Raw genomic sequence first — 14,392 nt, 5'->3', positions numbered from 1 at the left:
TGCAGCAGAGCCAGATAGTTATACATAAATAATATTCACCGTCTAGAGCAGCAGCTTTCACATTTTAGTGAAGTGACCTATTTCTTTTTTAAAAGCTTCACTCTGATTTAAACTTATCAGATCCTTGTGGGCCGCAGGCTGTCACTGGTTGTCATGCCCCAAAAATATTGAACATTTAGTACCATCAGCTTTTAAAAGTGCAACAAAATCGTTTATTTACAGAGACACCGATTGAAGCGTTAAGAATATGCCTAAAGCTAAAAGCAAAATAGAAAAGGAAGACCGTCCTTGAAAGCACCTTTCTTTCTAATGTGGCATGAACTGAAGCGCTGCAGTATCTGACCTCACACTGCGACCGTGAACTCCCCAAAGTTTGCGCCATCTCCTTTTACCTCCTTTCCTCAAAAGAAAGCATACACAGATAACTCATATTTACAGAATTTTATTTCATTATGTTGCAAACAATGACATCCAGATATATTGATACACAACTTTTACTGTGCGTGTATGTGCATTTGTGAGTGTATGTGTGTAAAGAGAGCAGTGAGACCACAGAAAGCAGAATGAAAATCCCGTGTGAGGGAGCCCTCAATGGGTTAACAAGGCAGAGATAGCGAGCAAGAGGGCACTGGGCGATTCTCTGGGGCGACATACACACACACAAACCTCATAAAGGGTGAGCAGACTTTTTACTCTGTAAAACACACTCGCTATGGGCCGTGTGTCTGTGCTCTCAGCAGCTTAGGGGATCATTAAGGTCCTGTGAGTGTCTACTAGAAAGCAATTTTGTTAAAAGAGATGAAGTAGTATGAATGAACACAGTGTGTGAGAAGCTTTGCCTCCTCCCTCTCCTCTGAGCGGCAGAGCAGAGACAGCAGAGAGGCTCTCCTGTCATAATATACAAACACACACACTCACACAATGTATACACACATGTACACGTGCACTCGCCCACAGAACCTCGTGTGATTCAACTTAGGGAGCTGCATCCTGCTTCATCTTTTGTCATCATCTTCTCCTGGACAGCTTCCACTCATTCTCTTTCTTTAATGCTCACTTTCCTCACACCTTCTCTATCACCATCCACGCAGTGACAAGCCACAACAATGGAAGCATGGACTAAAATCAAAACAAAACCCTTAACCCCCTCAACAAGGGGTGCCATTGGTTTTTTCGTGCACTGTCAGTTAACTGGAATCCACCTGCGCCAGCACACAAGGATAGTCACCCTTTGGACCTGACAGGAAGTCATGACAACAGTATGCGAATTCGGCAAATTTAACAGCTCACAATTTTTTTTTTGTTTGATTCACCATGCAAGGAATACTTCTTATCTTTTGAGTGTGTTTATGTGTCAGAGATTGCGTGACATTTATTAAGCGTACCCTACATCCAGAATAATTTACATAAAAGGACAATAGTCATCTTAATAGGGCTGGACCGATGTAGGGGAGGAGGGGAGGAGGGGAGGAGAGGGGAGCGGACGGGGAGAAGGTAAAGCGCCATGGTCAACTATGGGCTGGAGGGGAGTCAGGACTGAGGTGCAGGAAAGGAGGGGGGGGCTTCAGGACAGGGTGAGAGACGGAGACAGTCTTAGCGGCACTCCCACACTTTGACTGTCTGATCAACGCTGCCCGTCACCACGTAGGGAGCAGTCTTATGGAAATCTGCAAGAGAGGTAAACATCTGTTCACAAAAGCTGCATAAAGGTAATCTCAATCATTTCAATCTGGGTCTGGGTTTAGGTTCTTAATTTTTAGTGCAGGTTAATGTCAGACGTTATTACTCCCATTATTCACAGTTTCTTACCCAGAGAGGTAACAAAGTGTTCGTGGGCACTCAGGGTCTTCATGCAACGCTTGTTCTTGTAGTCCCAGATCCTCAGGGTTTTGTCATCAGCACAGCTTACGATGAATCTTCCTCCAGGATGAAACAATATCCCACGCACCCAGTTGTCATGTCCCACCTGTAGAGACAACACTGATTACCCACCACTCCTCTCACTCAGCAGTAACACTGAGACAGCCATCATCACTGAGAGTCCTCACCAGAGTCATAAGGCAGATGCCAATGCTGACGTCCCACATCTTAATTGTTTTGTCTCTGGATCCGGAAAGGAGGAAGGGGCCAGGTTTCCCGCTCTTTTTGCTCTGTAGAAAAAACCACAGGGAAGATGTTAGAAACAGTGCCTAGCTGCCTGAAAGACCAGACAGCAGTTTGTCCTAAAAAAAGATGCTTCCTAGGCAGCGTTTCCGCCAGGGGGGCGCCTTGCCGTCATTATTCAGCTCGGAACACCCTGAACTCGAGCCGAGGGCATCCAAAAAAATTAAATAATTCAAGAAATGACGAAAAGGAAAAAAGACAAGGGCATCCCTCTGTTGGAGGGGCAAAGGAGTCTGGTGGGATTATTTTCGGAGTATTGAAGATCGTTTCCCCGACATCGGCGCTGCCTGCCACAGGGCAACACGGAACGTGCACGATTTGGACGCGATGAGCGGGTGCTAGTGGAGCACGCGCGTGAACTGCGAGCGCCAGAGCCTCGCAGCGGCGAAACTAAGGCTCCGTGGTAAACTGTGGTAAAATGAAGAGCTGTTTGGGAACCTAGAGAGCCGAGACAATCTCTAAAAAGAGCCAGAATTCCCATCACTAACGTCCGGCAGTGGCTCAGTCAGGAGGCGCTTGGACTGTGAGCCGTAGGGTCGTCGGTTCAAGTCCCCAACCAGAACTAAATATGGAGTGTGGACTGCTACTTGGAGAGGTCCCAGTTCATCTCCTGCCCTGCCGTGGTGCCCTTGAGCAAGGCACCGGACACCCCCCTTCCCCCCCCACTCCCATTGCTCCCCGGGCACTGTACAATAGCTGCCCACTGCTCCTAGTACTAGACTCCTGGTACTAGGATGGGTTGAATGCAGAGAACACATTTCACTGTGTGTGCTGTGTGCTCTGCATGTGTGACCATTACAGAGGGTTTCATCCCTCCATATTCTATTCTAAGAGATAGTATCTATAAGGGACGGCTCCATTCAAAATGCAAGTCACATGACACGACGTGATGTGACCCCCCCCCACGCTCTCGGGGTGGACGCCAGTGTTTCCGCCAGACCAGGGCTGAGAGGGTGTCCACCCCGAGAGCGCGGGTATTTTGACTTGAGCCGTCCCTTATAGATACTGTCTTTATTACATTAGTGAGCCGGATCATTTGCCTCGGCTCTCTTAAAGCGCCAGCTCTTTCGGCTCCCTAACAGCTCTTCATGTTACCACAGTTTACCACGGAGCCTCAGTTTCGCCGCTGCGAGGCTCTGGTGCTCGCAGCTCACTCGCGTGCTCAACTCGCACGGCTCATCGCGTCCAAATCGCGCACGTTCCATGTTGTCCTGTAGCAGGCACCGCCGATGTCGGGGAAACGATCTTCAATACTCCGAAAAGAATCCCACCAGACTCCTTTGCCCCTCCAACAGAGGGATGTCCTTGTCCTTTTCGTTATTTCAAGCGATAAAAACTCTCGATCCTCTCTCGAATTATTAATATTGCCGTCAAATGACGGCAAGACGCCCCCCTGGCAGAAACGCTGGTGGACGCCCTCTTAGCCCTGGTCTGGCGGAAACACTGTTCCTAGGTATGAATAGGTCATTTTCAGCCATGTTTTGGGTATGGCAATGAATACATTCAAATATTGCCCCCATGACACACATCCTCTTACAAGGTCCTTTAATATTCTAATTTGAAAATAAATAATTCCAAGAACTATGCAAAGCTATTTGCGCATCTGTCAACTTGGATAGAGAAACATTAATGCAGATATGTAAATGCCACAGTTTACCTGAACAGTTTGAGACAGACTACACATTTTACTTCCAAAATAAGTCAAAACTGCTTGTGTGTATGTGACACCTAATCTTTTATAATAAATCAAACCACTAGCTAGATGACCGTCTTTATAAAAGCCTTAACAGCTTCACTGAAATAGTGCTTCTGTTTGATGTTAGCTTTACTTGATAACAGTGCAGTAATGTCTGACCTTTCTGCACATGGATCGTCTTTGCTAAAAACAATTGTGGGAACCTCTCCAGCTGAGCCAAACACACACAAACTTCCTCTGTAGGTAAGAGATCCTCCAGCAGCTCTTCCTACCTCTGAGCCCGTGGCCTCCAGGATGGTGGGGTGGGCGCTGTCAGGGGCCCAGGCGATGCACTCCACCACATGCTCATGCTCCCGCAACTCAGCTTTGCACTCCTTCGAGGCGACCACCCACACACGCACCGTCTGGTCGTTGGAGCAGCTGGCGATCAACGAACCGTCCTGGTTGGGACGCACCATCCTCACCCACTCCCTGTGGCCTGTGAATGTCTTCACACAGTACCTGTCCAAGGAAACAGTGCGAGTCAAATCGTGTAACAGGCACATTTAGCATGAATTAGTCGAAGTCAATGCTATCATGGATACATTTAAGAATAAGAGAATCATGAAATGGAAATGAAAATGGCTCCAATGCTCAGAATAAAAAGAAAATAGTGAACATAAGAGTTGGTGTTGCTTACCCAGTGGCGACTTCCCACATCTTCATGGTCTTGTCTCTGGAGGCAGACACTATGTGGTCGCCATTTGGCATGATGGCTACAGACGACACATTGTGATCGTGGCCTGGAGAACAGTCAAGAGTTTGGTTGTGTAAATGTTCAGATTGTATCTTAATACTTAATAATAATAATAATAACACAAAACCACAAAGCCAGCTGCACTCCAAGTCACAGTGTCAAAAACAAGTTGGAGATTTAAATAATTGAGCACCAACCGTGTCTGGATTCTGATAATTAAATACGGTGCTAGCGCCATTAGGAAGTAGAATAACATTGCCGAGTATGCAGCCTAAAGAGAGCGTGTGTGACGGCAAGTAGCAGTAACTCTATAGCTGTGTGAAGCTGGGCAGTGTGTAGTTTGTTTGTTAAGTAGCAATTTTTTTCAGTGAACACATTCTTCAACTCCTAACCCAGGCTATACCCCTTTGTCTTGCTCCAACAGTGAAGGGGCTGTGGTTACGCCAAGAGTTAACAAAAGTCCAGAATAACTCAAGGTGTGCTGACCTTCGAGGTCTTTTTGCTTTCAAAGAACAATAGATTGTTTTTCATTGAAATGTCTTGACGATAGTTTGTAATGCTAACATCATGTACAACTTAAGAGTTTATCTTTAGGGCTGTAATCTATTAGAAGGATTTTTTGGTTCCATATATAAAAAACATTATTTTGCATTATTACACATATGAAACATTAAAATAGTTTATCATTTCTATATATTTTGAATCAGATGCATAGTGCAACAGTTGTGGTTATGTATTAGCTACACCCCTGTTATAAGTGCTCTTGTACTGTAACGGCCCGTCCACACGGCGGCGCGCGTTGAAGCTTCAACGCTTCTTCCCATTCACTTTGAATGGGGTGACATCACGCTTTTTCCGAACTGCATTGTGGTTCCGTCGCTTCGCTTTTAAGTTCAACTTTCGAAGCTTCGACGGAAGCGTCTGCCAATCAAATCATATGCCAGTACAAGCTCTAGCCAATCAAACCGCGTGCTTGTGTGTCCGGGGCGGGTGATTCATGTGATTGGTTGTTGGTCGAGCGTCAGACACGCCCGCCGGCAAGCTTCAACGCACGCTGCCGTGTGGACGCTGCGTAACCGATATCATTTCTGTAAATATCTTACCATGCATTGTTCGGATGCACTCGAACCCCTGAAAGTCCCAAAGTTTGATGCTCATGTCAGCTGAACATGAAGCCAGCAGCTTTCCCGTCTGGTCGAAGGAAATGTCCTGCACAGAGTCTGTGTGTCCCTTCAGGGTCCGCTCAAAGTCCCCCGCCTCGTAGTCCCACACCTGAAATCACAGACACATGCAGCGATAGTCAAGGAGGCACTACAGTGGGAGCCACTTATAGATCAGAGATGGACATTCTACAAAAATACCACATTGCAGATTTTGGTAATTATATTTAACTCAATTGGCCTAATAGTCAAATTAGTTTTTTAACATAATTAAATATGAGGTCCCATTTCAATTCAGTGTGAATGGGACAACGTATTTTTGCCGTATTCAACAGGCAGGATGGTGTGCAGGGTGGAAAGTGTGTTTTGCCTTTGAAGACAGTTTGAAGAGAATATCGTTTCAGCTAAAATCACATTATATAAAAGAAACAATCCACTGACGATGTTTATTAAATCAATGAAAAGACTGAAAAGGAAAGAAGGAGGCTGGGTTGAAAGAGGAGCTGATTTGCATGTTTCCCATGGCGCTGTGCTCTGGGAGTGTTGCCTCTGACAACACAAGCATCACACCATCTCCACATAGATGAGCAGTGACAAAGCAGAAAAAGAAAGGAGGAGGAGGGAGCGAGGAGGAGGATAAAGGGAGGAGGAGGCGGGGGGCTGGAAAGCGTGTTGAAGCAGAAGCACTGAGGATACAAGGAGAGAACAGCCTCAGACCTGCAGCACAGCTTTGATCTGAAGGGTCAGAGCTGCAGAGGCTACGCTGTGGTGCTGCAACACTCACTGATTTAGCTTATAAACTGCGCAGCATGAAGCATCACTGTAATGTTCCTGCTAGAGACACATTTCAAAGTCAGTGCTCTCCTTAGAATGCATCTCAAAGATAGTTCATTATGTGCACATTAGGAAAGCAAAGAGAGTCTTGACAGTGAGAGATAGAACAAGTGGGACCTCTTGATGGAGAATCTGAATAACAGGGTGATAATGCCGTTACTTGTTGACATTGATGGATGTCAAAGTCTTTTTCGGGGCAATATTGCAGTAGGTCAAGATTATGCTTCCATTTAGAATTAAGCACCGACCGTCCTGGAGGCTGTCGTGTTGCAGATTGTATCAGATGACCCCCCCAGAAAACTGTCTAAATCAAACTGAATATTATACCATTCATAAAGGGAAGAGTTATGGCGATGTCAAACTGGAATCTCAGTATAAACACACACACACACACACACACACACACACACACACACACACACACACACACACACACACACACACACACACACACACACACACACACACACACACACACACACACACACACACACACACACACACACACACACACACACACACACACACACACACACACACACACACCTACCTTGATGGTGGCATCCTCAGAGGCTGTGACCATGACGGAGAAGACGGGGTGGAATATGACCCGTGTGACCGGAGCGCGGTGCCCGCTCAGGGCGTATCTTTCTGGGGGACGGGGGATCCACTCCTTGGGGTCTCTCTTCTGACCCACAGGTCCTCCATGTGTCATCTCCTCCTTCGCCTCATTTAATTTAGACTCCAACTCCATCACCTGAGGCAGAGCGGCGAGTAAAGCAGAAGAGGAGACCATTTAATATTATCATGCTGTCCATCTGGTGAAGTGAAGTTTTTGTATTTATATTGTTCAAGGTAGGCAATGGCATCACAAATAACAAGGCACATTAAGTTTACACTATGATCTGGCACACACACATGACTTACCTTCTTCTGTAATCTGATGACTGAAGTCCATTTCTTTTCCAAAAGCCCTGCATACTTTTTATCTACCTCTTCATTCTATCAAAGGTGAAAGAAAGTACAATGAGAAAAAGGATCTATAGGCTTCTTGGCATAAATGAACTATTTTGTTGTAATTTGTTTTGACATTTTTGTGTATCCTTCTTTCCTTACCATATCTATCTCTGCCTCTTTCTTGAAGGTGGAATAGGCCTCCTCGTATCCATTGGAACGGAGATAGTCGGCTATAGCTCGATTTCTGTGAAAAGGGGAAACAAAGTAAATACTTGAAAGACTTCAGGTGTTTACCAATCACACATTGGGTCCTCTGAGGTTATAGCATACATGCTCAGCCCATTTTGAATGGTCACTATCAGCGCAATTTCAATATTCAATTGCTGGATGTAGAACACAAGGTCAATTGAGTTCAATTGAGGTTGTCATTTATTAAATACTAGATCCACCTTAACAGAAATAATGGTTCCTCCTTAAAAGACCATTAACCACACCCTGTCTAACAGATGGGCGCAAGGTTTTCAAGTTCCACAGCTTCGCCTGAAATGTCAGCATATTTGAGTTAAGTGGCGTGAGGTATGACAGTCCTTCGGAGAGAAAACTAAACGTAAGGAGCTGGGAAACTGTGTTTGGTACTGCTATGGAAACTTGCCACATACAGAGAAAACGGAGTACGGACTATGCAAGGACAGGGACACCACAACAGATGGAAACAGTTTAGACTTGCACACTTAGATGTACACCCACAGTTATGTAAATGAGTGGGAAAGCTCTTTTTATTTTTATAAATGAAGGGTGAATATTTCATGAGTAACGGTGCTAAATGTAGGCAGCCGCTTCAGGGCCACTTTGAACTGCTGATAATTGTAACCCTGATACAACTGTCTATTATAGACATTGAAAAGTGGGCCATCACTGGCAGAAGGATTTCCCTTCGATAATCCCAACAGAACGACCAACAGCAAGGAGTTCCTTGAGCATGCGGGTACGCCATGTGGATACTGATAGGATGAAATATCTGCAGCTTGGTGACGTCTGGACATGGATGCATACCGTATGACTAGCCAGGCACGGAGCTGCTCACATAAGCTCCTCTTGCCCCATCCCCCTCACTTCTTTGACCCCGTCATGTTGGTTATGAAATATTCACCAAGTAGCTATCAAATGAAGCACCTTCAAGCCCACATCTCTTCACATCTCCTTAATGATTACGCATTCTTGTATGCACTTCTTGTGTCATTGTCTGCAATAACATTTTCAGAATGACTTAGCAACAGCTAAACATATTCCAATGCTTTCTATTGAGTGGAAAACATGTGACACATCTGTGCTGGTGGTCAAACATTGAAGTATTGCTAAAAGCCTTCATGTACGGACACTTTAATGCAAGTGTGCTTCCTGATGAGCACTACGTGTCTGTTCTTGTTTGCATGCGTAATGAGCCTGCACACACATATTTACATCCAGGCACTCACAGTTCATCTCTTTGTCTCTGTGACAGCACCATGGTGGCTGCTGTTCTCTCCCTCTTGGGGGAGGTGAGGGTGAGGTGATGTGCTGGGGGAGTCTGGGTGGGAAGTGTGTGGTGGGGGGGTGCCACGCAGAGGGAGGTGAACTGGAGATGCTGCTGCCAATCAACTGCCGGGACAAGACTCCACAAGAACCACTGGCCCAGATCCTACTCACTTCTCACATGTGGCCATCACCTGAGGGAAATGAAAGGAGAACAAAATACTGATTGACAGTAAAAAAATACATATATATTCCAGGATTTAAAAAATGAAACAGTAAAATGTAGAACAGGGTAACACAACAAGTTATGTAAAGCATAGAGGCAGGAATGTAGGGAAGTACATTAATACCTGAATAAACAATGCTGGGAAGTAAGAAAAATACATGTAATTATTGATGCATTGGCCTTAAAGCCTTTCCACTGCTGCCACAAACTTTATTACTTTACATAAATGTATAGGTATATAAAGTGACATTTTTATTCTAAATCTTAAAACTGGACTTGCAACTCTCTTCCTTCTGCAGACTTGATCTGAACCTTTGAATCTTGCACAAGTAAAGTAGCTTTTTGTAAAAGTTAGCAGCTGATTCTTTCCAATTACAGCATGAAAGATGTAATCAATACGCTTAATGAAGTGTGACTGCGGTAAACCCCGGCAGTGACAGTGGTAGTTTTTTTTATATAGTTGATCAAACTTTAACATTTTTATTTTAGGACAATGTGACCAACCTAGAAGAGCACAGATCCACTGACAAATCAAAACGCACCACTCAGTGATTGTGAAGCTAATAAGATGATTTGATTCCTGAGCGTCAACCTGCTGGCACCTGGGGCCACAATAGAACTAAGCTGCTTAGTGGCCAGACCAAACAACCTAGAGAGTGTGTATGTGTTTCTAAGTGATAGAGACCACAAGTCCTCCATACAGCTGACAGCGCAATGTAAAGAAAAGACAGGACTGTGACTAACAGGATTAACCCCGACACAGAGAGAAGACTGACAGCAAACTGTCGTGGGTCTACATTATTGTCTGGTGCATCGTTCTTTCACCGTCTGTTGGCAGTGGCTGCTTCTAAACACAACAGACTTCTTTAAGACAATAAACAATTGAATGATGCTAAATTGGAAAGTAGTTGGGGTTGGGCGAAATGGAGAAATCTAATATATCACAATATTTCTGATCAATTACCTCAATACTGATATTGCGACGATGTTGTAGGTTTGACTATTGGTGCTATCACAAGATATTAACACAAGACATTGTTGATTAATTATGTTTATATTTTGTGTATATAATGAATTATTGGTTAAAGGAAACGAGTATAACAGCTACACAGTCTGGTCAATTCAGAACACTTTTATGACATTAAAACACCACAATTCTAAGACTTTATCTAGTTTCACATCACAATAGAGATATAAAACTGATTTTTTGCATAGTCATTTTCAGATTTTTCCTGCATTATATAAATATTTCTACTTCACGGTTGAATTCTTGATGCTCCGAGCTGACAGGACAGACAATGATTTTAGCTGAACATCATTCTCAGAGTGGTTCAAAAGTAGCCCTTTGCCCAAACAGACCAACCTTCAAACTAGTACATAACCAAGACAAATCTGTAGCTTCTGCACCTGCTTGAGACTGCAGAGCTTTACCAGCATCTGTACCTGGGAGAATATATATTTTTTTTTAATAAAAGACAAATAAATAACTAAGTAAAATGTATTTCAAGTGTTGCAAGAGTGCTCCAGTTCCCACGCAATGTACAGGTGTCTAGGCTCAGTGCTCCAGAGTGAGAACATGATCATAAATCAAGAGACTCATAAAGTCCAAGGTCTATGCATCAGGCTTATCAAAAATTAGTAATGAGGAGGGGAATTGTTTACAACCTGTTTGATCATCTGAACACTTCAGTTACACTAAAAGGCAATGATTGATTTGAATGATTTGTGACCTTCTTACAGGAATAACTCTCTTCACAGGTTGTGTTGAGCATTAACAAAGCAGTTGAGAGAAAGAGCATGTGTGTGTGAATGTGTGTTGTGAGTATTAAGGATGATTTCAGGTGGGCTGACCTTTAAGATAGACCAGAGCTTCACTTTTGAGTGACAAGCTGCTCCTCCAAATGTTTGCCCCGCACGCCCACTTCCCGTCTGTTTTGTGTGAAGGCTCTAACAAGTTTTGACAAAAACCCTGATCGTTACATATAACCATTCACGTAAATCATTTTCAGCAGTTAGTCTTTAACAGTAGTTAAGGATTCAGATCTCAATGAGGGTCAAAGACAAAACAAAAAAGCTTGTTCAGGACATTCATTCTAAGGAAAAGCATTTGAATTTGCTAAAATAACGAATTTGTTATGGTCACGGTGTGTGGCCGACTACACAAGTCTATGTGGAGGCCAATAAGAGCATAGGCAGCTTGATGACAACATTTATTTAACGGCTTCCACTGAGGACTAATGAGACGTCCCATGAGACTGGGAGATGGAGCAGCCTCCTAATTGTCTACATCCGTGCATGATCACAAGAGACTTATGAAAACCGGTGCCCCCTCTGCTCTCAAAAGAACTACGAGATTAACCATACAATACATTTTTTGGTATAAACTGTAAAATCAATTAATTTCATAAAGACTAAAGGTCATATCTTCAAATGAGTTGCTCTGTTTCAATAATTTAAATATGTTCAGTTGATATGATATACTATATCAGACAAAGAAGCTGTAAATCCTGACACTGAAGAATCTGTAACCAGTCGTCATCCAGTTGTCATCCACTTGACAATTGATTTAAACAATCAATACAGTTAAATTGAAATGTATCATCAAGTCTCAACACCAAACTGCCTTACTTAATATCACAATTGTTTGCAATCCCAATGTTAATTCAATAACAGATTGATTACTGAAAAGTTAAACATTACATTTAGAAGACAGAATCGAATAACAAAAATGCAATGAACCCAGCCACAAACATTCGTTCTTCTTGCATATCAAACTTCCAGTCCCCAGACTCTGCTTGCTGTACAGCGCACCTCCTTATGGGTGACCTTCATGCCAAACAAGTCCATGCTGGTACAACTGATTACAAATCAAACGTCAAGGTAAATCATTTTTACCCTTTAACTGGCAGCCTACACTTCCACAGTTCACTTGTCTGCCCTACAATAAAAATTACTCCGTTCAAAAGTAACTTCAGCTTTATCTAAAACATATTGCATGTGCTATCAATGGCCACAGTCCAATATAAATGTGACAAGACAGTGGCATAACTTTGTCAGAGTAATAAAACATGATAGCATGAGCACCTTTCATTTTCGACTTAATTAATAAATAGTGTACTGTAATAAGTGTAGGTCTTTTCATATGGGAATGCGGGACACCATATCTACTGTACTTTCTATAACAGCTTATAGAATTCAAAACGTATGATAAGCAAACCCTTGAAAGACAGCAGAAGTAAAAGAGCGAATATAAAATATCTATACAGCCTAAGGGTTCATAACCTACTCTTTAGGCATAGGCTTTCACATTTACGGCTAGATAATACAGGCCAGATATAGAACAATCATAAGGCAGTTAGTGTTAACAAGACAGATTTGTTTAACGTAAATTAAAAACTGCACAGCATTGTTGATGGCCAGTATTTCATACTGATCCTTTTGAGTCTCCACCCTGATTATGATTAATCAAACCGCTGTAGATTACCTTTAGAGACCTTACAGAAAGCGTAAAAACAACCCATATTGGTTGAATACTGCTTTATTTATGTATTAACATATTTCTCAGTTAAAAAATCTGGCTCGGGTGACGTCTTCCAAGACTCGATGGCCACAAGGGCAAAGTTGCAGCAATGGCTCAGCAACGCCCTTTCCAGCTAACGTTAGCTTAGCATGATAACGTAGACGTTAACTGAAGCTGTCAGTTTCAGCAGAATAGATTTATACAACCACACAACCACCATACCAACACACACATAGGGCGTTGGTCTACACAAACATGAACACAGTCTATTGTAACAGCGATAAAGTGGGCATGAGATATGTAACCCAAGTTTGATTATAGGGCGATTTGGTGTTATTCACCAGAACAAGACAACGCTGTTTTTTGAATAACCTTTCAACAAACATAAAGACGGTTCCACAACAAACACGCCTCGTTTTCCAAATCCATATGTTGTTATTGCATTTTCTAGCAACAACAGAATCCAGAATATGCACCGGGCTTTAGAAAATATGGCAGCAAGCTGACAGCACCTATGTTAGCATAGTCGACTAACGTACCACGTTAGCTCATTCCCAAAGAACGTCCATAAATAGACGTGGCTAACGTTAGCCAAGTGTTTAGCTAATGTTCACAACAAGTGTCCCCGTACAAATGACCAAATGTCCAACAAACGCCGAACTGGTTTTAATATGACAATCACATTCAGTATATTTGAATAATATCTCCATCGGATTATTTCGTATTTTAGTCTTTAAATTAACGCCCTTCTGAATGCCAACTTTGCCACTTAGCTTAGCTTAGCTTTTGGCCTGTCTCCGCCATTTTGAGATCGGAACGGGAAAGCGCAGAGACTGCAGGCAATTCGTCGTCAAAAATAATAAGTCTTTCTAAGTGCCAAAACAAAAATGTGGACACTTGTAATACACACTAACTTACCCTCTGACAAATGGTAATTCTCATATCCCCTCGACTGGTCTAAGCATGCAACGGTAAGCCCTGGATTTGATGTGGTATTGTGACTTTTCACATCACCCGGCACGGTCAGATTTTTTCTCCTCTTTGGTACCACCGCAGCCCGGCCCCAGCTAACGGTCGCGATTGGATATCGGTTGCGCGCACGTTGAGGCGAGCAGGGGCGGGTTGCGCGCACGTTGAGGCGAGCAGGGGCGCGCAGCGTGCACCTCTTTCGCTCATGAAATTAAAGGGAAAACACACCATAATTTACGGTATTTTATCATTTAATACAGCCACGTTATCTTCGTTAACACGTTTTTATTGAGATGAGACAAAGACAAAGAACAGTTTCTTAGCGCAGGTCATCACTCTTATGAACGCAGTCATATAGTTTAAATAACACTTTTAAAACATCCACTGCAGGTCTACTTCACTGCATATTTAAAGTTAATATAGGCTACAAATAATATAGCCTAAATGTCATCGCTGCTAATATGAATATAAGCATATACACTAAACTGCCAAGTCCAACTATGTAAACACAACCTGTTATATTACAAATTCCATATTTCTACACACTTTGTACACTGCACTATTGTCTTACTGTATTCACATTTTGTTGTGTTGTGGTTTTATATAAATATCTACATTC

At 43.1% G+C, this 14,392-nt stretch overlaps 1 protein-coding gene across 1 annotated transcript; it reads right to left on the bottom strand.

Annotated features, from left to right (window-relative positions):
• Nucleotides 1-426: 426 nt before the first annotated feature.
• On the bottom strand, nucleotides 427-13,907 carry LOC117458460 (lissencephaly-1 homolog B). Its single transcript, XM_034098944.2, has 11 exons — nucleotides 13,723-13,907; nucleotides 9,022-9,252; nucleotides 7,706-7,790; nucleotides 7,517-7,591; nucleotides 7,140-7,346; nucleotides 5,699-5,867; nucleotides 4,539-4,641; nucleotides 4,132-4,360; nucleotides 2,049-2,150; nucleotides 1,810-1,966; nucleotides 427-1,667 (listed from the first exon to the last, which is right to left on the bottom strand). The coding sequence occupies exons 2-11, from the start codon at nucleotides 9,051-9,053 to the stop codon at nucleotides 1,594-1,596; spliced, it is 1,233 nt and encodes a 410-aa protein (XP_033954835.1). The 5' UTR covers nucleotides 9,054-9,252; nucleotides 13,723-13,907; the 3' UTR covers nucleotides 427-1,593.
• Between the last annotated feature and the right edge of the window lie 485 nt (nucleotides 13,908-14,392).

The sequence above is a fragment of the Pseudochaenichthys georgianus genome, chromosome 14 (assembly GCF_902827115.2).
Source record: "Pseudochaenichthys georgianus chromosome 14, fPseGeo1.2, whole genome shotgun sequence".
NCBI lineage: Eukaryota > Metazoa > Chordata > Actinopteri > Perciformes > Channichthyidae > Pseudochaenichthys > Pseudochaenichthys georgianus.
The sequence above is the reverse complement of the archived record's forward strand: the minus strand, read 5'-3'. Positions and strand labels throughout refer to the sequence as shown.

What these genes read in the sequence shown, in the direction of transcription:
- LOC117458460 (XM_034098944.2), bottom strand. Translation starts at nt 9,053, where the DNA reads ATGGTGCTGTCACAGAGACAAAGAGATGAACT. An exon ending in CAGAGACAAAGAGATGAACT is followed by an intron (nt 7,791 to 9,021) that starts GTGAGTGCCTGG and finishes CCCTTTTCACAG; the next exon opens with AAATCGAGCTATAGCCGACT. An exon ending in ATGTGGGAAGTCGCCACTGG is followed by an intron (nt 4,361 to 4,538) that starts GTAAGCAACACC and finishes TTCCTTGGACAG; the next exon opens with GTACTGTGTGAAGACATTCA.